The sequence below is a fragment of the Drosophila miranda genome, chromosome XR (assembly GCF_003369915.1).
Source record: "Drosophila miranda strain MSH22 chromosome XR, D.miranda_PacBio2.1, whole genome shotgun sequence".
Taxonomy (NCBI): Eukaryota; Metazoa; Arthropoda; class Insecta; order Diptera; family Drosophilidae; genus Drosophila; species Drosophila miranda.
This window is the reverse complement of record NC_046674.1, coordinates 10,255,524-10,279,870: the sequence shown is the minus strand read 5'-3', so window position 1 is coordinate 10,279,870 and position 24,347 is coordinate 10,255,524. Positions and strand designations below refer to the sequence as shown.

Here is a 24,347-nt window from a genome sequence, read left to right as displayed (position 1 = left end):
TGCTACGCGACGTCGGCGTTGGTAGTACCTGGGATGGGATCCATTTTCCAGCAGGGCCTTTGGCTTGGAGGGTTAAAAGCGACTTTAAAGGAACCTATTTGCCGGTAGGAAGCACGGATATAAACCTGATTTTCCGTGAATCAGGGAAACGTCGGGAAATTAGTTTTAAAAATTGCACCCCAAAATTTCGCGAGGCAAGGCAGACATTTCTAAAATATCGGGGCTCTGGGTTGCATTTTGTAGGTATCGAAAAGCATACCTGGGCAGGGCTGTATCTACTTTTTAGCGATAGTAAGGTTTGGAGAACTATCGTTTTCAAAAGCCATGGCGCGGCTTGAATTGATGGACTCAACTCGTGTTAAACATCTTTTTCGAAAATATGCTAGAGCTGGCTGCGATCGGTGTAAAGTTGCATACATATATATTTGTATATTTGTATATCAGCAAAGATTCATTCGTACTCACGTAAAGATATATGCACGAGAACATGAGTACATGAGAGGCTGGATGGCAATTGGAGTCTCGAAACGAACGTTCACTACACTTTCGCACCTCGCTGGCGCCGGTCACGGAAAAAGAAATCTATACGAAAAACAAAGGCACGCCCGTGAATGTGAAAAATTAGCACACATTGCCAGTGGTGCGAGGGAACAGTTGGATATTTTGAAAAGTTTCAAATAAACAAAATTGCTTCACGCCCTCGCTTGATCGCATCACAGAAGAGGCACCCACCGACGCCTGTGTACAACAATATTCCTGCTGGCCTACAAGATCTTGCCAATAAGGGTCAGAAAAGATGGCAAGGGTATAATTAGTTGCGTGCTCTGATTAATTGCCGATTTATTCATTCGCAAGAATAAATAGATGACCCCACGAGGCGTACAGGGAGCGGCAGCAAGAACACCAAATTGCCGACAGCTGGAGCCAGCCTCTCGTTTGGTCGGTCGGTCAGTCGAAAGCGAACGTTTATTATTGTATTGGCCTGGCCGCAAGAGTATAAACAAATAACAACTGACAGAAGTGGGCCCGAGAAAAATGGAGAACGTGCGCTTCTCGATAATCGTAAGTGATGCGGACATGCCATGCCATGCCCATCCCTCCTCTCATCAGAAAAGTACTCATCTGTGCCTCAAACATCCGTTAATTGGTTTGTTTGTTTTGGCAGGAAAATGATCTTAAATGGAACTCGGAGAGCGATCAGGCGGCCGACCAGGACGCTGACCTGCTCTTCGACAAAAGCAGCGTTTCGAGTGAAGCCAACTTTGATGCGGACTTCAGCAAAGAGGCGCAGAAGATTTTCGACCGCCAGCAACAAACCCAGAACTTGTGGCGCCCGCAAGAAATTGAGCGTACATTGTGTGCAATGCCTAATGCCAAGCACGTCTTGGATATGGTAAAGACGGGATGCATTTTTGGTAAGTGGGAAAACCCGTGGCACTACCAATCTTAGTCTGACGTCTTCCCCTCCCATCGCATCCCAGAACTGATTCCCGACTCCAGCGAATGCAATCTGGCTCTGATTTGCTGTTCAATATACGGGAGTGTGGAGAACATTGTGTATCTGCTGAACCACTACAATGCCGACCCGAATGCCACCGACAACAGGGGTCGTACACCCCTGCACTTTGCCTGCTTTCGAGGAAATGCTCCGATTGCGAAGGTACTGCTCGATCGCGGCTCCGAGCCGAATCGATGGGATGCCAGAAAGGAGGTTACGCCGCTGCATTGCGCTGCCAGGTGAGTTGCGGTGAAAGAGGCGGGGAGGTCTAATGTGTGAGTATTTCTCATGCGTGGGCTGGTCTAACGACAAAAATATTCTCCATCCAAATGCATCCATGCATCCATGCATCCACTACGCACCAAATACTAACCTCCAGCCACAGAGTGTGTACTCATGTATGTAACTAAAATGTTCTCGCCTCAGTTCCAAGAGCGTTGAGTGCATTCTCCTACTGCTGCGTCGAAAGGCGAACATCAACATCGGCATCGAGAAACTATCTGCCTTGCACTACGCCATAGATGGGAACGCCGTAGACTGCGTCGAAATTTTACTCAAGTATGGAGCGGATCCGAACACCCCTCAGGTGTACACCGAGACACCCCTGCATACGGCCAGTGCATTAGGTTTCACCAAGTGCGTTCAATTACTCCTCAGCCACCATGCCGATGTTCGCTCGCAGTTCTATGAAGGAAAAGTCACGGCGTTGCACTTGGGTAAGCAATCTGGCCCCCAGAGACATCCAAGAGGTATAATTGGATGGTGTATCCATTTTTTTAAATTACAGCTGCAGAGAACGACTACGTCGACTGCGCGCGACTTCTCTTGGAACACAAAGCAGATGTCGACTGCCGAAATGCCAGCCAACAAACGCCACTACATATAGCCTGTCTCACGCAGTCGATCGCTACTGTCCATCTGCTTATATCATACGGCGCGAATGTGAATGCCACTTACCGTGAGGGCAGAACGGCTCTTCACGCAGCCATCGTGAAAAAGTCCGATTGCCTGGACTGCTGCTACGCTTTATTGACCGCGGGTGCGGACGTTAATAAGGTGGGTAACGGTAACGAATATTCCCCGAATTCATCAATCCAATCCCTGACGATGACCCCACGACTTTGCAGGCTGACCATTTCGGATTCACCCCACTTCACGCTGCAGCGTTCAATGAGTACAGCAACTGTGTCTTTGCGTTGATTGGCAAGTGGCAATTTGAATTATCGTCTCCCAGAAATGGAACGATACATGGTACAAAAGTTGGGCGCAAACTGATGCAGTTTTCTTTCAACAGAACACGGAGCCGATGTGACCGCCCGCACCGATGGACGTGTCTCAGCGCTGTCGTTCATAGTGCGACGCACTCCCGAAATAATTCCGAAACTAATGAACAAATTTAGCTCTTCGATCAAGGCCTACGATCACGAGCTTGGCAATGTGGACTGCCAGATCTATCTTGACTTTCAGCCCTTGGTTCCCAGCCGATCGATGGAGCGCGGCGAGACGGAGATGCTGCTCGCGCTGATAGAGGTCGGGCAAAAGCGCATATTGATGCATCCACTCTGCGAGACGTTCCTTTTCCTCAAGTGGCGCCGCATTCGCAAGTTCTTTCTAATGAGTCTTGCCTATCACACCATCTTCGTGCTTCTGTTCACCCTGTACGTGATTGGAGTGTTTGCACGCTCCTGCAAGGACGGGGCGACTTGCATAGCTCCAGGCTATATTTCCACAAGTTGCTACTTTGTAATCGTACTAAATTGCATTCTGCTCGGAAAGGAGTTGTTTCAGATGGCGCACGGCCTCCACGGGTATGCGAAATACTGGGAAAACTGGCTTCAGTGGTCAATTGTCTTTGGAGTGTTTCTCTGTGTGGTACGTGTTCGTCGGAACTAACTCCCTAGCCAATCGTTTTAACCATCAACCGCCCACTTATCTCCTCCCCCCAGTCCCCGGAGATCGTGCGTACTGGTGACTTGAGGGCGGTCCCTATATGGCAGCACCATGTGGCCGCAGTGGTCATCCTCCTAGTCTGGCTGGAGCTGATGATGTTGGTTGGTCGCTTTCCCATATTTGGAATTTACGTTCAAATGTTTACCAAAGGTCTGTACTGTACCCAAAATATTTTCCTTTAAGCTGCACTATTGGAACTCATTAACTCATTTATATACTCACATTAGTGGCTGTCAACTTTGGGAAATTTATGTTGGCCTACATATGCCTGTTTGTGGCCTTCGGGCTAAGCTTCGCTGTGCTCTTCAATGATTACCCAGCCTTTGAGAACATAACATGGTCATTTCTGAAGACTATTACTATGATGTCCGGCGAGCTGGAGTTTGAAGACATTTTCTACGGGGACTACGCCGTAAAGTTCCCCGTCACCGCCCACATAATCTTCTTATCCTTTGTCCTGCTGGTCACTGTGATTCTAACCAATTTGATGGTGGGCTTGGCTGTCAGTGACATCCAAGGACTGCAAGTCAGTGCCTCACTGGACCGCCAGGTGAGACAGGCAGAACTTGTGTCGCGCTTAGAGAGTCTCTTCTTTTCGCGACTATTAAGGAATGCGCCTGCCCATCTGATCCAGCTTTGCAAGCGGAGTGCCTTGTTGAGCACCTCTCGCGACAAGCTGCAGTTCGCATTTCGACCCAACGATCCGCGTGACAACCAGTTGCCCGAGAACATCAAGCTTAATATATACAAACTGGTGGCCGAAAGGCGTGACAGGAATCAGAGTCTCCGGCGTCGTCAGTTCGAAAGCAACTACAACATCTTCAGTCGCAGTCTGCAGCGCCAGCAGCAGTGCCCCCAGCCGCAGAGAGACGCGGCTGACACGACCCAGAATAAGCCGTCACAGCAGTTCTCCCATATGAACGAGCTGCTACGTCCTCGGTCTGCCACGAATGTCCCGCAGCAGCTTCGACAGGAGCACGAGGTGACGGTCAACCTGAAGAATCACACGAATGCCCTGAGTGACTTACGTATCGAGGTGCAAGCACTCAAGGCTCAGCTGGGGGATCTGATGACGAAATTCGAGCAGTTCTCAGAGAACGCCACACGCAAATTAAACTACAGTGCTGATGAGCTCTGCCGCATGCGCCAGAGCCAGTCGACCAGCACGGACCCACATTGTCAAAGCCGCCATTACCACCGATGAGATTGGACGAGTGTCTAAAGAAATGTTTCCAGTTTTACTTTGATATACCATTAAAGAACAGAAATAGTTAGGTTATGAGTGCACCACTCCTGATTGCTTGAATGTTGAACGCCTAGCGAGAGCTGGTCAGCCATTTGTCATTGGTCTGATTCCAAACAAGCGTCTCGTCATTTGGTTGGGGATCGCCAGGGGCTATAAGGGTCCATGTTTGCGTTTTCGGATTATATGCAAAGTTCTTCGAGTTGAAAGGTGGCGGCGGAGCTGTTTGACTCACGAGAGGGGGCCGAGTGATGGGCACAATATTCGGATATGCGTTGGGGGTACCAATTGACTGGCTACTGATGTACTCTACCTGCGACTTGGGATTGTGGTTGTCCACAGGCGCTGCCAGCACCCCGACCTGCCAGATCAATGCCACAAGAGCTGTAAGAACGATCATCGACTGGTGTTTTGATTTCTACAGAGATAGTGCGTATCAGACTTACTGCACATGTAGGACACACCGAACCACGACATTCTTTCGAAAGAAATCGCCGTTAAAATGTCGTACTAAACAGACAAACGGCGCGATTGCGACTGCTCTAGAGACTGAGACTGAGATTCAGATTGCGTTTGAGTTGTGGTCGGCCTTTCACATGCCACAGATACAAGCGCGAGATTTTATTACGTTTTTATATGCTTACGACACTGATGGATCGACTGTTTTATTACTCGTAGCAAGCTGCAAAATTACATTTTGAGGGTTATATCCAGCCACATCTATTCTCGCCTCATCTGGGCAGGGAACCGGGGGGGCTGGTGGGGCTTCTATGTATTCCGACAAGCTCCCAAATGTATCCGTCTGATATCTACATGCGTTTCATGGGAACTCATGACCTTTTGATCCGGTGCGATTATCAGTCATTTCCACTTACTCTGACCACATCTTACGGCGCAGTCGAATTTCCCTCCATTGTAGTAGTTCACGTTGTCGCTGCCACAGATGGGATTGTACTCGCTGGTCGCCGGACACGTCTGCAAGCAGGCCAGGTACTGCGGGGACTGGGTAGTGGGTTGTGGAGTCGTTGTTGTGCCCCCACTTTCCGGCTGTTCCTGCGGCGACGCCAGCCAGGGGTTTCCGACTCCCAGCTCGTTGCTGGACTGAGGATAGGCCGAGAGGCCGACAATCAGCAGCGCAATGCCTAGGAGGAGAATGTTTGGTTTTTTCGCTTAGTTGCTGCCGAACAGATAAGACACAACCCACCCAATAGACGGATATTTTCCATTGTAGACAAGACCAGCGCCCAGCGGGTTGTGTGCTTGACTCTGAAACTATGACAGGTCTGAATCAGAGCAAGCTTGATGGGGAATTTATAAGCGTACACCTTATCCGATCCGATCCATCCATATATTTACCCTCTGGCCATAACAAAGAGGGTTCTCTCTTCTCTCTCATGCTTTTAATATTATTATATATGTACATACACATGTATACACGTAAGGAGTATTATTATAGGGTGATACTGGCAAAAGGAACATTTTATTTACTTCTGAATCGATAAACCAGTATTGAGAGATCAATGAGAGTGCGGGAAAACCGGACGGACCAGAATCAATTTGTTTGTATAATTTCTTTGTGTATTCTGCGTACCGTACGTGCGTACGAGATACGGTACTGACAGTTGTTTGATTTTGATTAATTGTTCGGGACATTCTGCAATTTGAATTTGTTTTCTAAAAGCTTTACAATTTACACAACTTAATAATTTCTATAGAGCTCACTTAGATATGCATGTGCTATGAATAAGTAGATGGAGCATCACAGATTTAATTTAGGGCTAGCTATGTTTGAATATGTATGAATAAGTTTTGGCAGAATCTTTCGGATCAGATATGTTTGGTTAACGACTGCGGCCAAAAAAGTAAATTATATACTATAAAAGTATAATTATAGACTGTTTTGCCGCATGCTATAGATCCGCTGCTGTGAATTTGGGTGGTATTGCTGTTGCTGGCGTATGCGCGCCAGGTTTTGTTGCTGGTGGTGGACCTGCGCTTGTGCTTGAGACCCAACAACATTTGAGGTAGTAGGCCGTAAACTGTTGGCAGTGTCACAGTTGGTCGATCGTTGTTGCTGATTGTGCAGCGACATTAGCTTGTTTTTACCGCTTAGCTGATTTTTGGACGCGTTCAGTGGATGCTGGCTCTCGATATGCAGAAACCCAGTCAACTTGTTGTCCCGTATCATAAGGTAAATGGGTACCACGGAAAGCAACTGCAACTTGCGGGGCGTCTGCCTCACGTTGAGCTCGTCGATCAATATAAAGTTGGGCGCATTCTGTGCGTTCACGAGAACCTTCTGCGTTTTGTAGTTAATGCTGATAACATGCCCCGATTCCAGGGTAACTACATTCATCATGTGCTGGTATATTTCCATGACCACAGCGGTCATGCGGACTCGCTGCTTGTTGCCCACGTATCGCTTGAAGTACAAGTTGCACGACTCCTCGCCTGCATTTTTGGCATTGCACTTGCGCTCGTTCGCAATTTTTATTAGCGAGTGCAGATCTGCGGGAGTACGGCACGGGGGTGGGCAGTAGTCAAGCGCAGCTGCCAGTAGACTAGAACAGAAGATACAGAGTTATGCAAAGCAAAGGAAAACATGGAAATGTACAGCAATTACCGATGCACCATTACGTCGGGATAGCGACGAATCGGGCTGGTGAAGTGGGTGTAGATAGGAATAGATAGGGCGTAGTGCCAGAGATCGGCCGGCTCAGTTCTTCCTTCGCTGCAAAAGTAGCTGCAATTTGAAAAGTAAAATTCAGAGTCAAACGTATTGAGAGTCAAAACGGCAGCGTCACTTACTTAGCCCTTGCCATCGGTTTCATCAGCAGGCGACTGAGGCAGAAGCTCATCGCATGGGGATAGGGGGCCTCTTGGCACATTCTTATGATGCTCTGTTGAAGGGCCTTGGAAGAGCTGTAGTCCAAATTAAAGCCCAAGGTCTGAAACTTCTCCCGCAATGCCTTTAGTGACTTCATAAGCGGCGGCGGGTGATTGCGAAGCACGGAAATCTCCGGGAACGCGTCGTATATAAACCGCGCCACAGCCTGGTTGGCCAAAAGCATATACTCTTCTATCATGCGATTAGCCTCTCTCTGCATCTCCACCTCAAAGCCTTCTGGCTCGCCACTGATTGGATCGAGGACAAAGCGCAGCTTGGGATTGTTGAAACTAATGGACCCTTTTTCATAGCGTGCTTTACGCAGCGAGCTCGCAATGCCATTTAGGCAGAGCACTCGTTTTACTACATCACTGGTTTCAAAGCCGTTCAGGACGGTGGGGAAATCGTGTTCAGTGAAGTTCTCGTACGGATTATCAATGATCTTCTGGGCGTGCTCGTAGGCAAACTGAGTGCAGGACCTAATAATGGTGCGAGTAAACCGGGGCTTTTCCTGCAGCTGCACCCCGTTTCTGTCCATACGCCAAAACACCGAAAACGCAAGCTTATCCTCACCAGGCAGTAGAGAACAGCGCGTGCAGAGCGTTTGCGGAAGCATGTGGATAACTTCGTTTGCCAGATAGATTGACGTGGAACGCTCTTTGACGATATTGTCCAACTCGGAGTCCTCTTCAAGGTAGTGAGACACGTCAGATATGTGCACGCCAATCTCATACTCGTCATCTCCCAGCTGCTCAATGGAGACTGCGTCATCCAGGTCACGCGCAGTCAGTGGATCTATGGTAAATATGCATTGTTTCCGCAAGTCTTGACGTTTGTCTAGATCTTTCGTGCTCCCCGGATGAATGCGGTTTACGAACATGTCGTTAAATCGTTGCTCGAAAGGTTTTACATCGCTCAAGTTGTTGTGGATCATAATGGCCTTGATTTCGTCCGGCAAATTACCAATGCGGCCCACTGGCTGAATCAATTCCGCAATACAGTGGCCATTGCAGTCAGTCTCGAGGATGTGGGCTAAGTAGAGCAGGCCACACACTTCAGCTGGCTGTTTGTTTCCTATGTGCTTCTTGCAGGTTTCTTCCGGTATGTAGACCATCGGAAGGCGCATGTCGAAGGGGCGAAGCTTGTAAAACAAATGATCCTTAGAAAGCTTCGTTGGATTGGTAAACGATATAGAACCGACAATCTGGCGAAGCTCGGTTTGCTTTACAATCCCTATGACGAACGCCTTGGGGCAGTTGTCTGACGATATTACGACAACATTGTCAGCATCGGCGTCCAAGTCCTGTGACCGGGTCTCCTCAGAGAACTCCTCGTCTTCGGCTGTCAGTGGAAAGCGGTTAATCAGTTTCAGGGTTTCACTTTGTCTTTTGTGGAAAAAGAAACTTACCGAGGGTCATGGATTGAGCGCCAACATTTAAAACGAAGGCACGCACCGTATCCCCTTCGAAGGCGTAGCGTCGAGCCACTGGCAACAGTACAATACCGTCACGCTCGAGACCTTCACGATCAGTGGACATTGTGATAAACGCCTGCTTATTGTTTTTGCGATTTACTCGAATTTCATCCTCGACGACGCGACCAAGCCCTTCTTTTGCAAGGCGCTGCGCATGGGCCTCCAGGTCGGAAAAGTCCCCAGTAAATTTCAATCTTGCTGGAAGTTTGTGCTCCGCACCTATGTAATTCCGAACAATCGTGTTGATATACGCGCGCATCGCCTCCAGTTCAGTCTTTAATGACTGTGTTTTAGTGTTTTCACCTGCCGCCGCGTTTCGTTTCTTACTTTTGCGCTTCCGTGCGGATTTTGCCTCTTGTGTGGTCGCTTTTTGCTTGTTGTTTGTTGGGGCGCTGTTGCTGCTTGCGCTTGACACCTCCGACTCGCGTCGTTTGCGTTCCTCATTCCCGTGCTGATGGCTTCGATTATAGATGCCACCGAGGAGGGGCATTTGGCGAGGAGTAAATTGTGGAGACATAGCTACCTGTTGTCGGCCCTTGTCATCAGGGGGTGTCCAATCCAGCTGCGCCAGCACATCACTTTGGCGAATGAGGCGAGCCGCGTACGCATTGACATCTGGAGACAGCAATGAAATCTTTTGAACTAGCTCCTGTAGAGCGGTTACCTCCTCCCTGAGGGCTCGCTTAGACCTTTTTTTTTGCTTAACAGGTTGTTGGGCTGTCGAGTTGGCTATCGAATAGGCTGGCTTCATATAAGCCTCCACTTGGGGCTGATTTGTATGTATTGGCATCTGCTCCGGCGCCGCAGTGTTAGATGGTCCTGTCAAGTGATATTGCACGTTCATTGGAATTGAAGCCCCGACCATAACGGAGGCTGCGGAGCGTGAAGCTCCGTTGCTTGTCTGTGAAGGCTGTTCAATAGGCGGTGCTGTAGGACTACACCACATATCTGATGGCAGTGATGCGTTGACGCCCGTAAAGTTACTTGCACTTGTCGACTGCAACTCCATCTCTCGGCGCAGACGGGCCGCGAGGCGTTGGGACTGTGCACGCAGGAAATCGGTGTCGATGGGCCCCGAATGCGGTTGAATTGTCTCTAGCGTCGGATTCAAGGGCGGTTGAATTGTCTCTAGCGTCGGATTCAAGGGAGCACTGTCTGCGCTACAACTTTTTTCCTCCATTTCTCCGCCCACATCAACGTCCGACGTTTTTAACATATAAAAGAATTAATTTGTTTTAACAAAAAATAGTTTCCTCAAATTGTGAAAATCACTTTCTCGATTTTCGATAGTCTGACAGATACGAGCGTACTTTTTATTCTCTATCGATAGTTCAGTCTGAAAATGAACGACGGTAAATAACATATTGTTTATTATTCATGAAAATAAAACTAAAATCTACCAAATATATAATCCACAGAGGAAATTATAAAGCAGCGACTTCTTATTGATGGCGACGGCACTGGAGAGGACCGACGCCTGAATATGCTTCTAAAGCAGTTTCTTAAGTTTGAAAACGCCAAAAACGACTCGCCGGAAACTAGGTACGAAAATGCTTCAAAAGTGAAGCACAAAATGTAGCCTTTGCTTGATTTTATAGCCAAATTATGTATGACCGTCTGATGGCTCAATTTGCCCAGTGCAAGCTGACGGCGTTGAAAAACGTGGAGACTCTGCAAATGGTCAAAGAGGAGCGAGAGAACTACAGCAAGCTTGTGGAACAGCACGAGGAGAGCATCGAACTGGCCAAGGAGGAGATCGAAGCCAGTAAGAAGGAGCTGGTGACAGCTAAGCATATACGAAAAAATAAAATGGAATATGATTTGTTGGCCTCGCTCATCGACCAGCAACCCGATCGGAACGGCAGCCAGAAGCACATCGAAATCATCAAAAAAGAGATTGATGACCTTGTCCAAAAGAAACTTAAAATGAAACGCAAGTTTCAGAAGCGCCGCAATGACTTTACTCTTCTGATGTACAGTATCCACGAGCTGGAACAACAATTAGATCAGGAAAACAGCTCCTCGTCCTCGTCTTCATCCTCTAGCGAGAGCGATCCCACATCACACCCAGACTTGGACGACAACAATGGCATAATGGAGGTCAGTGACGACGAAGACGATGATCTGAATAATAGTAGTCCTACCAAGTTCGATGGAGTCCGAGGAGAAGTTAAACTCCCCTCCGTCTCTACAGAAGACTCCAAAGCCATGTCTGTAGAAGAGGATGCTGTGCTCGAACTAAGCATTGACAAAGATGAGCACGATGTAGACGTTGTGGTTGCCTGTTAGCAGTAATATTAAACTCCCAATATATGTACAAGAGCCGAATAATAATTAAAGAATTGAGTTTATTCTGGATAGCGAATGGCTTACATATTTGTTTTATATTTGATTATATGCGGTAAGCTTGGCCTTTGCTTGTAGAGGGATGTTGAGTTTTTTTATATATATATTTTTAGATGTTTAAACAAAAAAGGTGAGCGTTTCCATAAAATGATAATTATTTAGCTACATGCCAAAATGATTAGTAAGAAGGCACCCTATGCATGTGTGTGACCTAGAGAGGATAAAAGCAAGTAATAAAAATAAGCCAGTTGAGTAGAAAATTGATTCATCAATGGGCTATATTATGTGGGCACGGCTAAATGTTCTATATAGCTAGTAATATTCCACGGAATATCAAAATCGAGGAATATGTATAATATAACTTGGGCTCGTCAGTATATTTACGGTATATTTTTAAAGTGAGGCGGTATGTTTCGGTATATTCATGAGGGTCGGACGGCATATTTTATCGATAGCTCCGCGGTCACACTGTTCATATGTTCATATGTATATGTAGGAAAAGCTAACCAAATATAATCAGATTTAAGTCATTCTGTTTGAACTTTAAGTGTTTGTGATAAAACAAAATGAGTGACGAAAAGAGGTAAGTGAAAAGTATAAATTATGCCATGCACATTTTTTTTTTTTTGTTTTTGGTTATGTCCGTGTGTGTATATTAATTTCTTGTGTTCCCATTACTATAGTGGAGAGGAGCATCGAGCCAAGCTCAAGAAGCAAAAGAAACATAAGAAACACAAAAAGTCCACATCCAGCAAGAGTGACAAAGAGAAACATGTCCACAAAAGGCACAAAAAGTCAAAGAAGCGTCACCACCACCATAGCGAGTCTTCCCATGACTCCGACGGTACAGAACATCCAAGCGCCAAACAACAGAAAAGCTATGGACTTAGCGAGAAGTTTTCTGAAATCATGCAGAAGGCAAGCCGCAATGGCGCCGAATTGTGCATCTCTAGCTCGAAATTGCAAACAGACCCGTGTAGTCTCGTGGAGGAAATTACAAAGACCATACAGAACAAGGTTCTCCCAGTTTTGGAGGTGGCCAGTTCGAGCAGCGAGAGTGATGTGTAAGTATATGCATCTGGATTTCTAAATGCATTATCACAATCAAATTCCTCATGAGGGCCTTTTATTCGTTTAGTTCTTGCTACAATTCTGATATATGTATGTATGCACATATGTATTTTCACATTTCAGCCCCATGGATGTTGCTAGTCCGATTATTGCTGCCATCATCGAAGATGAGTTGAATTTAGAGGACCTGATGAAGCAGAAGGCATTGCTACAGGCTCGCCTGGGCGCGTACATGTCGGACCCGGACGCTGATGAAAGAAGTGAACCCAACTCACGAGCACAATCGGTGCAGTCCAAGCAAATAGCCAGCAAGGGCCAATCGCAGCCCTTATTCCAACCGCAGGCTACTGCAACTAGTAAAAATGTTAATAATAAACAGTCTAGCATCCATAACTCAAATGAATCCGATGTTATATTATTGGATGATTCTAGCGGAGGCCAGCGCACGCCCTCGCCTACGCCAGAGAAGCGAAGACGACAAGCACCAGCATCCCCAGCAGCGCCTAGAAGTCGAGTACGCGGCGATACGGTTCTTGGAAGGCGTGAGCGACGCTCTAGAGACCGGGATCAGGCGCGTAGCCGCACTCCCCCTCGCCGGCGTATGGAGGAACAAATTCGGCCCCGCAGTCAAAGCTCCCAACGACGGAATCATCAACAGAACAATCGTAACATGGAAGACTTACGCCAGGAGATCAATCGCGATAAACAGCGAGAAAGGCATGAGCATAGCCGGGATCGGGAGCGCCGTGGACCAGGATCTGGCACAGACAGGCCACAAGCCACAGCCGAACAACGTGCTGGTCGTCCACGGGAGAGAGACAGTCGCTTCAATCGCCAGCGGTCTCACAGTCGCAGTAAGTTTGAGTCGGACAGGCGCCGTGAACGTGCGCGCTTCCAAGATCGGGATCGCGGTGGCTTTGGTGGTAATAATCGTGGTGGAGCACGAGGCGGCGTGGACAACGACCGAGATCGTTACAAAGGCTCACTGAGCGAAGGCCAGAAGATTCACGACAAGGAGAGCAGTGACGATGAGGTTAATCTGGACATTGACATCAACGAGGATGACGATGATGAGGAACGTATCATTGAGCAGCGTCGGAAGAAGCGCGAAGAGCTTCTCAAGGTTAGTCGTCCTCTTAGTCCTTGCTAAATAGTGTATGCTTAAGCTGAATCTTTGCAATAGAAACTAGGAACAGGGCAGGAATCGCCCACGCCTCAAAATTCCAACTCCTATGAGTCTCGTAGCACTTCAGCGGGCTCGTCGCAACGGGATCGCCAACCAAGAACTCCCACACCCACGCTCAATGACTTGGATCACCCCAAGGAGCAGCAGCAGTTGGACAATTCCAACAGCCAAAAGAATAGTTCAGGAAAAGAGAAACGCAATGAGTGGGACATGTTTGCTGATCAGGATGTTGATTCCAATTTCGATGTGAGTCACAGGCTTGTAAATTTCTGTCCCCAATTCTCCCATTGCTTCAACTAATCCTCTGTTCCATCTCCTAGTCGCCCAGTACAATTATTCACAACAAGCATCAGCATGAGAATCCTGCCCTTACTGACAACTGGGATGACGCGGAGGGATATTATCGTGTGCGCATTGGTGAGGTTCTAGACAATCGCTACTTGGTCAGTGGCTATACGGGTCAAGGTGTGTTCAGTAATGTGGTGCGTGGCCGTGATCAGGCTCGGGGACAGGCCAATGTGGCAATCAAGATCATTCGCAACAACGAAATAATGTAAGCATAATATTAGTTTATATGTTGCCCTTTTTAAGCCTGTTGAATTTTCAAATGTTATTTCCTTTCAACAGGCACAAAACCGGGCTGCGAGAGCTTGAAATCCTTAAGAAACTGAACGACGCTGATCCCGAAGATCGTTTCCACTGCCTGCGCTTGAATCGCCATTTCTTCCACAAACAGGTAATATACACATACACAGACTTGTTGGATATTATTCAAAGGTCGTTGATTTTTCTTTTATAAAAATATTTTTTTATTTTTCCCGGTGTAGCATCTCTGCATGGTGTTCGAGCCACTGGCCATGAATTTGCGTGAGGTGTTAAAGAAATACGGCAAGAATGTCGGGTTGCACATCAAAGCTGTGCGCAGCTACACTCAGCAACTGTTTTTAGCCCTCAAGCTGCTGAAAAAGACGGGTATCCTGCATGCGGACATCAAGCCGGATAATATTTTAGTCAACGAGAATAATTTGATACTGAAGCTGTGCGACTTTGGGTCTGCTTCGGCAATAAGTGACAATGAAATTACTCCGTACTTGGTGTCGCGGTTCTATCGATCGCCAGAGATCATTTTGGGAATACCATATGACTATGGAATTGACACTTGGTCTGCTGGTTGCACCATCTACGAGTTATACACGGGAAAGATTTTGTTCAGCGGAAAGAGTAATAATCAGATGCTAAAGTTTTTCATGGACGTGAAGGGCAAGATACCGAATCGTATTGTAAGAAAGGGTCAATTCAGAGAGCAGCACTTTGATCAGAACTGCAATTTCCTCTATCACGAGATAGACAAGCTCACGGAAAGGGTAAGTTTTGTGATAATTTCGTATTTGCAACAGCACAGGATTACATTACTCACGTCTCCCATTTGCAGGAGAAGATTGTTGTGATGCCAGTTGTAAAGCCATCGCGTAGCCTGCAGCAGGAACTGATTGCTGATCAAAATCTGCCCGATGATCAGCATCGCAAGGTCACTCAGCTCAAGGATCTGCTAGAGAACATGTTTGCCCTGGATCCAGCGAAGCGGATCTCCCTCAATCAATCACTAATGCATCCCTTTATTCAGGAGAAAATGTAGAGATGAACAGCGACATCGAATAAACGTAATTCTTTTTCCTAGCCCGTAAGACAACCGATACGCCCAACTCGCGTTAGCTACTAGTTTTCATTTGTTATCAGGCTAAAAAAACAGTTCGCCTAGAAGTCACCCGCACCATACATTTACACGATTACAAACGATGTAAATATGCCCTGTGGATTTTGGCCTGCAGCTGTACGGCTGTAAGGCATGGGGTTTTGGTGAACGAATTAAACAAAATATGCTTTCGATTAGAAATTGTTCCGGAAATTGTTATACGTGTGTGTAGTGCGTGTATATAATTATTCTAAAACTTTGTATGAAAATGCATGTAACCGATTTCCCACACACAATATATATATATATACCTATATAAACATAAATCTAAGCACCGTTCCCGATCTGTCGACTTGTCTTAAGAAACATACATATTAATGTGTACTACCATTTCAGTGTGGTGTGCCGCTGATAACGGAAGAGCGCTCCTTGGCCGTGTGGCTGACTCAACTGGTAATAATTTATTTATACGACCTTGCAGAGGATATCCTTTAGTCCCATACTGGCGATAGTCAGTCGAGAGCATTTAAGATTTATCAATTAAGCACATGTTTTATTTTTTGTATGATCTTCTGTTTATTACAAAGAATGATTGAATATTTTTTCGCTTAAATTGCTTACTTGTTCGTACACTACAAATAAGTTAATTTTTTATTAGTTTATATACACCCTATGCACATGACTACACACTTGACTAAATTGTGTATGAAAATACTCTTCAAGAAAGAAACTTTATATTGGCATAGATTAAATATAAAGCGTTTTTCCCACTCTCTTGTGGGCCAATAACACCGACGACTCTATCCATTATTGTTGTTAAAAAACAGAACAGTAAAAACGTACAACAGTATAAGGGGATTATTCTTTACTTATTCAAAACTATCACTGCAAGGTATGAGGGAGCTTCGGTTAATCGAAGATAGCAACAAAGACTTAAAACTATGACTGGGACTACTCTAACATATTGTTGACAGTGTTCTCTTAGGCTTAACTCGCAAAATTGTACAACTTTTAATGCCTAAATTCTCTTTGAAATTGCAGTTGGGTTGACTACACAAGTATATACGGAGACTTCTTCGATCTTCGGCTTTAACTGACCATTCGAAAAGTGAAATCGTAAGTTTATACAAGATTACATTCTTTATTTCTAAGCTAAGGGTAAGTAACGATATGGTATATATACTGATGGTATACTCCATGCCATGGTGGACGTGCACCGGAGCTATCGAAAGGTTAGTTCATTTCGCATTTAACCGCTCAATAATAGTCACCGCTAGTCCAGCTCTTCGTTAGGCACTGGCAGTGCCAGAGCTGTCTGCAGAGTTTCGCACTCTCTCAGGCTATGGAGGATGCGGGGCTCAACCTCACTCTTTAGCAAACATTTCAATCTCTTGGGCTTCCAATTGTTTTCCGAATAGGGGTCACGTAACAGTGCAAACACGCACTCAAAAACCCCAACACAGGACTCGGTTGTGTGAAGAGTGCCACAGGAGAGCACCAAGACCTGACCATAGGAATCCATGCGCCCTTGTATTCCACCGTGGGTTAGGTTTGGATTAAAGACGAAGCCAAATTGGTTTCTTGTGCTTATAAGTACTGTAAGTACCTCTGGAGCCGTCTCACACTCGTGCACACTAACCCCATCGCTGGCCAAAATTGTTAAGTGCAAGGCCGCATCGTTCCACAAATCTACAAGGCTGAGACAGTCAGAATTAAAGCGTTCAAAAAACCATTCGCCGAATTTCCGAGCCATTGTGTGAATGGGATACTCCTCTTCGTTTTTGGGCGTATTAATAGGTTCTACGGTTTGCTGCTGCTCCCAATATTTGATCACTTTCGATACCAAATCCGCCTTGGTGAAGTTTGTGGCTATTCCCGGTAAGCGTCTGTGCACATACATAAACAGAAGTTCGCGCGTGATGAGACGTTTGGACAATAAAATGTGTATGTCCTCCACATGTGCTATTAGGTAGTCCAAGGCTTCTGTAAGTAATATGCAACTGAATATATTTCTCTTTTAAATAAAGTTCAGTACTTCTTACCCTCAGGATCTTTGATTTTACACACATTTTTTGTCGTACTCTTGGCCAACTGCATCAATACAATCGTGTTTTTCTCATTCAGCAAAAAGTCTCTGAGACCGTTCTTGTAGACTTCGGAAATGGGCATGGCTATTATCTGCGCTTCTGTGCCGTATATGTTCTGTTTACCTGTTTACCCAATTTCTCTTGCAACTAAAAATCAGCTGTTTGCTATGGAGATGTGGTCACACTTAACGCGCAGTGTTGCCAAATGGCACAAAAAAATGAAAATTGAGTTAAATAACAAAAAAACGGAAAATTTAGTGCATTTCTCAAATGAATGTAGATTATGCGGAAGTATAACTCGTGTCTTACTAATTTTAATTAAATTATTTTGAACAATAAGGTATTTGTTTCCATTATCGATTTTACTAGCATGGAGCATATAAGAAACTACTCAAATCGTTATGAACGTGTCCAGAACAATTGGTTGCGGGCATACTTTGATCATGACCTAATTTTACAGTTCGCGAGTTTGTTGCGGCATAACTTCGCTAGCTGTATTTATATTACTCGCAATAAATATTTACTCCGAAGAGCGAGTTTTTTGGTTTCACCATTGTCGATAAGAAACGAGAGGGCTCGACGGCCTTATCACTCGCAATCAGCTTGACAAATATTGTGAGAATTCCAATAATTCTTAGCTTCAGTGTTGAAAGCAAACTGGAAAGAGCAACGTTTAAACATTATTATTGTTGAATTCTGGACTCTGAACATCTAGTCGAACGTTCAAATGGAAACTCCAAGTGATACAGCTGTTGCAGGCCCGTTTGTAGGAGCCATTGATGAGGGCACCACCTCGGCCCGCTTCATAATATTCCGCGCTGGCACTGATGACATTGTCTGCTACCATCAGATCGAGGTTCCCTCTATATTCCAGAAGGAGGGCTGGTGTGAACAAGATCCCATGGTTATAGTGAACACCGTTAACGAGTGCATCGCAGGAGCTACCAAGAAGCTTACCTCTCTCGGTGGACAAATCAAGGTGAGACGAGATCTGAAGGTTCAGCTAAGGTCAATAGAGGAACATGTCTTTATTTCCGTCTGGGATATTTTTATAAGTATGTGACAAGGTAATTACAGTGCATATCTATTCAAACACTTGTTAGCTATCGCTCAGATAGGTACGGTAAACCTGAGCCTCATCAATCCTCTCTTGTAGTGTGCGCGGTGGCTTGCTTTCGGTGCAGTCCTCCAACTTCACATAGATCTGATCGTTGTGACCAAAATCTCCTTTGCGACGCGGCATGACATGGAAGTGGACATGGGGAACGGTCTGCCCGGCTTGGGCACCATCCTGCACAGTGACTGTGGCCGATGTGGTTTGATAGATCTTCTCCAGCAGCCGCTGGACCATGCAAACAGTGGCGAACATGTCTGTGATCTCGGCACAATCGAGTCCGCACAAACGCGGTGTTACTCGCTTGGTAGACACCAAGACGTGACCCTCGACCACGCAACGCAGATTGGTAAATGCAAAGCAGTGCTCCGATTCGTAGAAAATGGTTCGTTTGTCCACCATGTTCTCCGCAAAGGCACGATCCGTGTCGGGTTCCCTGCTACGAATGTTGTAAGCCGTCAAGCTGTAAAGATCATTGCGGCGATGCTCGAAGCAGGGCATGCTCTGATAAAGCGAGTCAAGAGTGGAAAGGTCTATTTTGGCTGTGCCTATATCCAAATCTTTTTCACCGCCGCAATCGGCCAAGACCTTTCCCCAGGGACTGATGATCATGCTGTGACCCCAGCTTTGTCGCTTCTGATTATGCCATCCTTGTTGGGCTGCGGCGATCACGAAACACTGCGTCTCAATCGCCCTGGCACGCAGAAGAATCTCCCAATGCGCTTTGCCTGTAGCATAGGTAAAGGCAGCTGGATACGTTAGAATTTGGGCTCCCAACTTCCTTAGCAAGACAGCCGGCTCAGCAAAACGAAGATCGTAACAAATCTGTAGACCAACTTGGCCGGCAGGGGTTGCCACTGGCCTTTCCAGACGCTCCCCAGGTGACACTGTATCTGATTCGCGTAGCCGTATTTCCTTTGTGGTGGCATCAAACAGGTGCATCTTGCGGTAGACGCCAGCCAGCTCGCCCTTCGCGCTGACCAGAACATGGGCATTGTAGATTTTCCCCTGATCGTTCAATTCATGTATGCCCCCGAGGGAGAGCCATATCTGGTGGCACCTGGCCAGTTCTTTGTATTCTGCCACTAGCTTCCCATCCAGCCTTTCTGCCAGCTCGATTGTCTGGGTGCGGCTTTCGCCCACAAAGTCGCAGCATTCGGGAAGAAAGAGCATTTGTGCGTTCTCAGATTTGGCTTTCTTTATGAGTTCCTTCACCTGGTTTAGATTCCAGACCTTGTCGTTGGTGGAGCGCATCTGCCCCACGGCAACGGTCGCACTTTGACCGTTTATAATTTTTTCCGTTCCGCTCGCCATTTTACGTAGTTGTTGCTGTCGATTTTGGCTGGAAATACTTTGACGGATAATTTTGACTAAGGTTGACATTGAAGACCGGTGACCGGGAGAGAGTGTCCGGAATTTTTGCTGGTTACGTCGCTCAATTAGATTTCTTATCACCTCTAATGTTTACTGTTGTTTACTGCAGCGTTTCCGTTCCATTGGTAATGGCTAAAGGGGCAAGTGTCAGTGTGTACACACCCATGAAAAATGAGAAACAGCTGTTCTTGTTCTATTATTATTTACATATATTTTTATATAAATTTATAAATGTCAGCAATAATGACGACGTTAGGCGACCTCTTAACCTTTTAACAATGTTGTGCCGAAAGGGAGACATTGCTTAGATATAGAACTAAACCATTTTAAAACTTAAATGATGCCTATACATGCATATGTACATTTTAGGATATCATCACGATTGGAATAACGAACCAGCGGGAGTCTACCGTAATTTGGGACCGGAACACAGGCCAACCCCTGGCTAACGCTATAATATGGCTGGACAATCGCACTACGAGTACAGTAGAGGAGCTCCTGGAGGCCATTCCCAACAATGCCAGAAATATCAACTACCTGCGCCCCCTCTGTGGATTGCCGCTCTCTCCGTACTTCTCGGGAGTAAAGCTGCGTTGGCTACGGGACAATGTCCCGACGGTCAAGGCGGCAATGGACAGTGGAGTGGCAATGTTTGGAACCATCGACACTTGGCTGATGTATAACCTAACGGGTGGCAAGAATGGCGGTGTCCACAAGACGGACGTGACCAACGCTTCGCGAACGATGCTGATGAATATTGAAACCCTTCAGTGGGATCCCAATCTGCTGAAATTCTTTGGGCTACCCAAGACCATCTTGCCAGAGATTTGTTCCAGCGCAGAGTTTTATGGCAGCTTAGCGCAGGGCGTTCTCAAGGGGACAAGTATAACTGCGGACTTGGGGGATCAGCAAGCAGCGCTCGTCGGACAACAGTGTCTTTCTAAAGGCCAGGCCAAGGCCACGTATGGCACTGGTTGCTTTCTGCTCTATAACACGGGACCGTCCATTGTGCACTCCCAGCACGGACTGCTAACGACAGTGGGCTATCAATTGGGACGGAAGGCCACTCCGTACTACGCTTTGGAAGGGAGTGTGTCCATAGCTGGAGCTGCTTTTAATTGGCTGCGCGACAACATTGGTCTTATTCAAAACTCCGGGCAGATCGAGGCTATGGCTGCCACAGTGGATAACTCTTTAGATGTCTACTTTGTGCCGGCCTTTAACGGATTGTACGCTCCTTACTGGAATCAAGATGCCAGGGGCGTCATATGTGGGTTGAGTGAGGAGACCACCAGTGAACATATTGTCCGCGCCACACTGGAGGCGGTCTGCTTTCAGGTCCGCGATATTCTCGACTCTATGCACAAGGATTGCAAGATCCCACTGGCCAAGCTGATGGTCGATGGGGGTATGACGGTTAACAACCTGTTCCTGCAGCTGCAGTCGGATTTAGTCGGAATTCATGTGCTTAGGGCCAAGATAGCAGAGACAACAGCGCTGGTTAGTGTTAACACACCTTTCGATAATGCTTCTTTAACCACTCAAATTTCAGGGCGCAGCAATGGCAGCGTACAAGGCTGTCGAAAATCGGTATTCCATGGAGGCTCCCCTTTCCAAATCAGGACCCAGGGAACCTGTCAAGCCGACGATAGGTTCTACTGAACGCAATCTTCGCTACCAAAAATGGAAAATGGCCATTGATCGATCCCTGAACTGGGAGACCTCCACTCTGCCCCAGGGCGAGCGCGAGGCTTTTGATGGAGCGTAAGCGACTCGACTCAAACACTGGCAAGAGAACCAACGGGAAGATTTAGATTAGCACCTGCAATTGGCCTAAAGTAGAGTCTCCTGCTTTCGTCTTTTTAGTTTTATTGCATATAAAAGTGTTGATGAAAAATGTAAAAAGGGGTCTCTGTGCGTCGCTGCTTTCTGGCAGTGTTTTATCCTTCGGTTACCGGCTTTCGGTCTGGCCCGGTCGCTCACACATTCTCATCCACGATGCCAGCAGCAACAGCTGCGACTGCTTGTTCCAAATCGTTGAGCATCACAACCCCACCGGCTGCCTCGTCCACGGCGACCACTGCAGCGGCACCAACTCCAGGCACGGGTGCAAGCTCTGCATTGTTTGGGTTCGGATTGACCACAGCAATTGGCGGAATAGGATTTCCACCTGCAAAGGAAGTGGATTTGTAGGAAGCGGAGGCTTTCCTCGGTGACTTTTACGAACTTGCATCCAATTCTAAGGGAGGATCGGCGTTTGCTTCTGCGAGATTCGTAACGGATTTCGATTTGACGCACTGGAAATCGACATGACGACTCTTGGCTTCCTCCTTCTCCCAGGACATGTGGATGAAGGGGCGTTGGACATAGCTATAAATGACCTCGGCTCGCCCGCCTGGACGTCGCCGAATCTTCTCCTTGTGTGTAGGATAACCTTCTATGCCGCACCGGATCTTCTTCAGGCCCCGATCCTTCATGACCTGCTTGGCCACATCCCGGTTCTCGATGTACTTAAAGAAGCGATGCATGGCTGTGCTGTGAACGGCTGAAGTAGGGATTTATAGGGTGTTATAGTTATACGAATTGATAGCCTCTAATATCAGTTAAAAGTGAAAATTGGATTCGGGACTAGTCGCCAATTGATAGATACATACTTTGGCAATACTCCTCGCCCATTTGGGGTGGAAATTCCTCATCCCAGTCGACCATGTCGTCTTCGAGAAGCACAACCACATGACACTCGCGATCACCGCGCTGTGCTGAGGCCACCATCAATGGCAGTATAAGATCTTCGAGAAACAGCTCAAACTGCTGGCGCGCTCCTTCATTGCTGAGCTCGTGAAGAAGACCTCCTTTTTGTCGAACATAACAGAAGGCATGTTAGAGAGAAATGAAGCAAAGAGCAGAGATGGCCACAACTGAGGTTCGCCCGTGGAGGAGCATTTTGCCTATAACATACTCACTTAGGTTCTGGCAGCGCACGGTAGTGGCGTCGAAGGGTATCAGCAGATAATCACAGGCTTCCTTCAGCTCGGGAACAGAAACAGTCGGGGGACAGCGGATCACGCCGCTTTTGTAGTACTCCAATATTGCTCGAAACACCAAATGCGAGATGCCGTCTGCAACGTCGTATTCGCCTCGCTCATTGGGGTGGACAAACTGAAAGCCTGAACCGAACATGGTGCCCAGCATGGTGGTGGGATGAGCGGTGAGCAGAGATTGCTCCACCGTAAAGCGGACTCCATCCACTAGCATTGAAATGCGCTCTGGCGGCACAACCAGGCGCCCTACAGCTCCCCCCGACGCCGCTGCTTGGCCGCTGGTTGAGGCTCCTCCTGGGGACTTGCCATCGTGCTTGGGTACGGCTCCTCCGCTGGACATTGTGTGTTGAGATTTATTCAGAGGGCGTTGCAGCCGGGAGCGATTCTTTGAGATGCGCCTTCTCCGCTCCTCGGCGGCCTCGTCAGAGTTCTCTTCAATGCTGCTGCTGTCGCTGCTGTATGTGTCTTGTTGCTGGAGCTGGTGCTGGTGCTGATGCTGTTGTTGCTGTGGCTGCTTGTTAACGCTGGTGTTGTTGCTATTGCTACTACTACTATTGGAATTGGGAGTTGTTGACATTTTTGTCGTGTTTCTTTTGCGCCTCGTCGCAAAAGCTAGCTCCGATTAATCGCACCACTTCGATAGACTTTAAATGGATACAAAGAAGGGCGTTGCGTTCGTTCTATGGTGCAAAAACAAAAAATACGAATGTCACTACGGGTACAGCGGAGCCTGCGCAAACACAAATGCTTTCTTTTCTGAATAGAAAAACATCTCCACTCCACTGCTTGTCTTGCTTATCAGCCAACTTTTCTCGCTGACATTGATTCTTCAATAGTCCTCTAAATTACCTCCGGTCCCAAAGCTAGATTTGTGCGATTATTGCCCTTTACACATATGCATATGCATACATATATGCAATATATACATAATATACACTCATTAACTTAAGTATTGGTACAGCAATAGCTTTTCCGTTTACTGATACTTTTAGAGCTTTTCAATCGCGAATTTAAGGAGACTATTAATTTTATTCGATCAATTAATCAATCTTCTTTAAGATGGGCTAATTTTTGAAAGACTATGACTTGCATGACTTTTAAAATAGATTAAATAAAAAAAGTTCGTTCTTAAAGGCGGAAATTGAATTTTACTACATGGCAACTACACAGAGATGTCGTGGTCAGCTTATCGGCAATAGGCCCTTGGAGATGGCACGGTGTGTAACGTAGAGAGGGGATCATAATTTGGCATTCGATAGGGTGGGTGGTAATAAGCAGAAAATCCATGAAATTATTGGGCTTTTATATTAATTGTTCTGTGCTTCTCAAAAAATAAATGAAACCGTTTATTAACATTGGTGCCACGATATATTTGTTGTCGAT

The 24,347-nt window shown here is 46.7% G+C and overlaps 10 protein-coding genes across 13 annotated transcripts; 4 read left to right on the top strand and 6 right to left on the bottom strand.

Annotated features, from left to right (window-relative positions):
* The first annotated feature begins 516 nt into the window (after window positions 1–516).
* On the top strand, window positions 517–4,727 carry LOC108165588 (transient receptor potential channel pyrexia). Its single transcript, XM_017301662.2, has 9 exons — window positions 517–1,062; window positions 1,166–1,415; window positions 1,482–1,737; window positions 1,925–2,214; window positions 2,286–2,554; window positions 2,626–2,701; window positions 2,793–3,370; window positions 3,445–3,598; window positions 3,676–4,727. Exons 1-9 carry the CDS (start codon window positions 1,036–1,038, stop codon window positions 4,650–4,652), a joined length of 2,877 nt encoding a protein of 958 aa, XP_017157151.1. The 5' UTR covers window positions 517–1,035; the 3' UTR covers window positions 4,653–4,727.
* Window positions 4,668–5,257, bottom strand: LOC108165597. Its single transcript, XM_017301672.2, has 2 exons — window positions 5,138–5,257; window positions 4,668–5,075 (listed from the first exon to the last, which is right to left on the bottom strand). Exons 1-2 carry the CDS (start codon window positions 5,166–5,168, stop codon window positions 4,765–4,767), a joined length of 342 nt encoding a protein of 113 aa, XP_017157161.1. The 5' UTR covers window positions 5,169–5,257; the 3' UTR covers window positions 4,668–4,764.
* Window positions 5,258–5,315: 58 nt separating this feature from the next.
* Window positions 5,316–6,005, bottom strand: LOC108165598. Its single transcript, XM_017301673.2, has 3 exons — window positions 5,896–6,005; window positions 5,567–5,833; window positions 5,316–5,500 (listed from the first exon to the last, which is right to left on the bottom strand). Exons 1-3 carry the CDS (start codon window positions 5,915–5,917, stop codon window positions 5,460–5,462), a joined length of 330 nt encoding a protein of 109 aa, XP_017157162.1. The 5' UTR covers window positions 5,918–6,005; the 3' UTR covers window positions 5,316–5,459.
* Window positions 6,006–6,136: 131 nt separating this feature from the next.
* LOC108165587 (DIS3-like exonuclease 2) lies at window positions 6,137–10,283 on the bottom strand. Its single transcript, XM_017301661.2, has 4 exons — window positions 8,987–10,283; window positions 7,500–8,919; window positions 7,315–7,434; window positions 6,137–7,252 (listed from the first exon to the last, which is right to left on the bottom strand). The coding sequence occupies exons 1-4, from the start codon at window positions 10,266–10,268 to the stop codon at window positions 6,580–6,582; spliced, it is 3,495 nt and encodes a 1,164-aa protein (XP_017157150.1). The 5' UTR covers window positions 10,269–10,283; the 3' UTR covers window positions 6,137–6,579.
* Window positions 10,284–10,317: 34 nt separating this feature from the next.
* LOC108165591 (THO complex protein 7) lies at window positions 10,318–11,424 on the top strand. The gene is made up of 3 exons (XM_017301666.2): window positions 10,318–10,404; window positions 10,471–10,594; window positions 10,651–11,424. The coding sequence occupies exons 1-3, from the start codon at window positions 10,395–10,397 to the stop codon at window positions 11,339–11,341; spliced, it is 825 nt and encodes a 274-aa protein (XP_017157155.1). The 5' UTR covers window positions 10,318–10,394; the 3' UTR covers window positions 11,342–11,424.
* Window positions 11,425–11,861: 437 nt separating this feature from the next.
* Window positions 11,862–16,998, top strand: LOC108151528 (serine/threonine-protein kinase prp4). 3 transcript variants are annotated; one of them, XR_004471711.1, is made up of 10 exons: window positions 11,862–11,981; window positions 12,082–12,462; window positions 12,593–13,592; window positions 13,653–13,901; window positions 13,976–14,208; window positions 14,283–14,391; window positions 14,483–15,019; window positions 15,088–15,316; window positions 15,745–15,801; window positions 16,390–16,998. XR_004471711.1 is itself a non-coding variant. In XM_017280180.2 (9 exons), exons 1-8 carry the CDS (start codon window positions 11,965–11,967, stop codon window positions 15,289–15,291), a joined length of 2,730 nt encoding a protein of 909 aa, XP_017135669.1. In that variant the 5' UTR covers window positions 11,862–11,964; the 3' UTR covers window positions 15,292–15,316; window positions 15,745–16,137. The 3 variants fall into 3 exon arrangements, 2 of the variants coding, with proteins under 2 accessions (XP_017135669.1, XP_017135667.1); XM_017280180.2 differs by lacking the exon at window positions 16,390–16,998 and having other exon boundaries at window positions 15,745–16,137; XM_017280178.2 differs by lacking the exon at window positions 16,390–16,998 and having other exon boundaries at window positions 15,088–16,137.
* LOC108151532 (uncharacterized protein C3orf38 homolog) lies at window positions 16,199–17,803 on the bottom strand. Of its 2 annotated transcripts, XM_033388123.1 has the most exons (3): window positions 17,559–17,802; window positions 17,391–17,501; window positions 16,199–17,331 (listed from the first exon to the last, which is right to left on the bottom strand). In XM_033388123.1, exons 2-3 carry the CDS (start codon window positions 17,443–17,445, stop codon window positions 16,622–16,624), a joined length of 765 nt encoding a protein of 254 aa, XP_033244014.1. In that variant the 5' UTR covers window positions 17,446–17,501; window positions 17,559–17,802; the 3' UTR covers window positions 16,199–16,621. The 2 variants fall into 2 exon arrangements, with proteins under 2 accessions (XP_033244014.1, XP_017135674.1); XM_017280185.2 differs by having other exon boundaries at window positions 17,391–17,803.
* Window positions 17,804–17,953: 150 nt separating this feature from the next.
* LOC108151529 (glycerol kinase) lies at window positions 17,954–21,828 on the top strand. The gene is made up of 3 exons (XM_017280181.2): window positions 17,954–18,414; window positions 20,293–21,423; window positions 21,476–21,828. Exons 1-3 carry the CDS (start codon window positions 18,163–18,165, stop codon window positions 21,689–21,691), a joined length of 1,599 nt encoding a protein of 532 aa, XP_017135670.1. The 5' UTR covers window positions 17,954–18,162; the 3' UTR covers window positions 21,692–21,828.
* On the bottom strand, window positions 18,428–20,072 carry LOC108151530 (nitrilase and fragile histidine triad fusion protein NitFhit). The gene has a single exon (XM_017280182.2). The coding sequence runs from the start codon at window positions 19,930–19,932 to the stop codon at window positions 18,535–18,537; it is 1,398 nt and encodes a 465-aa protein (XP_017135671.1). The 5' UTR covers window positions 19,933–20,072; the 3' UTR covers window positions 18,428–18,534.
* Window positions 21,776–24,107, bottom strand: LOC108151531 (BTB/POZ domain-containing protein 10). The gene is made up of 5 exons (XM_017280184.2): window positions 23,814–24,107; window positions 22,887–23,644; window positions 22,578–22,775; window positions 22,151–22,468; window positions 21,776–22,093 (listed from the first exon to the last, which is right to left on the bottom strand). The coding sequence occupies exons 2-5, from the start codon at window positions 23,539–23,541 to the stop codon at window positions 21,903–21,905; spliced, it is 1,362 nt and encodes a 453-aa protein (XP_017135673.1). The 5' UTR covers window positions 23,542–23,644; window positions 23,814–24,107; the 3' UTR covers window positions 21,776–21,902.
* Between the last annotated feature and the right edge of the window lie 240 nt (window positions 24,108–24,347).

What these genes read in the sequence shown, in the direction of transcription:
- LOC108165588 (XM_017301662.2), top strand. Translation starts at nt 1,036, where the DNA reads ATGGAGAACGTGCGCTTCTCGATAATC. An exon ending in ACGTGCGCTTCTCGATAATC is followed by an intron (nt 1,063 to 1,165) that starts GTAAGTGATGCG and finishes TTGTTTTGGCAG; the next exon opens with GAAAATGATCTTAAATGGAA. An exon ending in CGGGTGCGGACGTTAATAAG is followed by an intron (nt 2,555 to 2,625) that starts GTGGGTAACGGT and finishes ACGACTTTGCAG; the next exon opens with GCTGACCATTTCGGATTCAC.
- LOC108165597 (XM_017301672.2), bottom strand. Translation starts at nt 5,168, where the DNA reads ATGTCGTGGTTCGGTGTGTCCTACATGTGCA. An exon ending in CGGTGTGTCCTACATGTGCA is followed by an intron (nt 5,076 to 5,137) that starts GTAAGTCTGATA and finishes TCGTTCTTACAG; the next exon opens with CTCTTGTGGCATTGATCTGG.
- LOC108165598 (XM_017301673.2), bottom strand. Translation starts at nt 5,917, where the DNA reads ATGGAAAATATCCGTCTATTGG. An exon ending in GGAAAATATCCGTCTATTGG is followed by an intron (nt 5,834 to 5,895) that starts GTGGGTTGTGTC and finishes TTCTCCTCCTAG; the next exon opens with GCATTGCGCTGCTGATTGTC. An exon ending in CGCCGTAAGATGTGGTCAGA is followed by an intron (nt 5,501 to 5,566) that starts GTAAGTGGAAAT and finishes AAACGCATGTAG; the next exon opens with ATATCAGACGGATACATTTG.
- LOC108165587 (XM_017301661.2), bottom strand. Translation starts at nt 10,268, where the DNA reads ATGTTAAAAACGTCGGACGTTGATGTGGGCGGAGAAATGGAGGAAAAA. An exon ending in CGCTCAATCCATGACCCTCG is followed by an intron (nt 8,920 to 8,986) that starts GTAAGTTTCTTT and finishes TTCCACTGACAG; the next exon opens with CCGAAGACGAGGAGTTCTCT. An exon ending in CCCGACGTAATGGTGCATCG is followed by an intron (nt 7,253 to 7,314) that starts GTAATTGCTGTA and finishes CTTCTGTTCTAG; the next exon opens with TCTACTGGCAGCTGCGCTTG.
- LOC108165591 (XM_017301666.2), top strand. An exon ending in AACGACTCGCCGGAAACTAG is followed by an intron (nt 10,595 to 10,650) that starts GTACGAAAATGC and finishes TTGATTTTATAG; the next exon opens with CCAAATTATGTATGACCGTC.
- LOC108151528 (XM_017280180.2), top strand. An exon ending in TCGAGCAGCGAGAGTGATGT is followed by an intron (nt 12,463 to 12,592) that starts GTAAGTATATGC and finishes TTCACATTTCAG; the next exon opens with CCCCATGGATGTTGCTAGTC. An exon ending in AGCGCGAAGAGCTTCTCAAG is followed by an intron (nt 13,593 to 13,652) that starts GTTAGTCGTCCT and finishes TCTTTGCAATAG; the next exon opens with AAACTAGGAACAGGGCAGGA.
- LOC108151532 (XM_017280185.2), bottom strand. Translation starts at nt 17,517, where the DNA reads ATGCCCATTTCCGAAGTCTACAAGAACGGTCTCAGAGACTTTTTGCTG. An exon ending in TAAAATCAAAGATCCTGAGG is followed by an intron (nt 17,332 to 17,390) that starts GTAAGAAGTACT and finishes TATTACTTACAG; the next exon opens with AAGCCTTGGACTACCTAATA.
- LOC108151529 (XM_017280181.2), top strand. Translation starts at nt 18,163, where the DNA reads ATGGAAACTCCAAGTGATACAGCTGTTGCAGGCCCGTTTGTAGGAGCC. An exon ending in CTCTCGGTGGACAAATCAAG is followed by an intron (nt 18,415 to 20,292) that starts GTGAGACGAGAT and finishes TGTACATTTTAG; the next exon opens with GATATCATCACGATTGGAAT. An exon ending in TAGCAGAGACAACAGCGCTG is followed by an intron (nt 21,424 to 21,475) that starts GTTAGTGTTAAC and finishes CTCAAATTTCAG; the next exon opens with GGCGCAGCAATGGCAGCGTA.
- LOC108151530 (XM_017280182.2), bottom strand. Translation starts at nt 19,932, where the DNA reads ATGTCAACCTTAGTCAAAATTATCCGTCAAAGTATTTCCAGCCAAAAT.
- LOC108151531 (XM_017280184.2), bottom strand. Translation starts at nt 23,541, where the DNA reads ATGTCAACAACTCCCAATTCCAATAGTAGTAGTAGCAATAGCAACAAC. An exon ending in GGGCGAGGAGTATTGCCAAA is followed by an intron (nt 22,469 to 22,577) that starts GTATGTATCTAT and finishes TCCCTACTTCAG; the next exon opens with CCGTTCACAGCACAGCCATG. An exon ending in TCCCTTAGAATTGGATGCAA is followed by an intron (nt 22,094 to 22,150) that starts GTTCGTAAAAGT and finishes CTTCCTTTGCAG; the next exon opens with GTGGAAATCCTATTCCGCCA.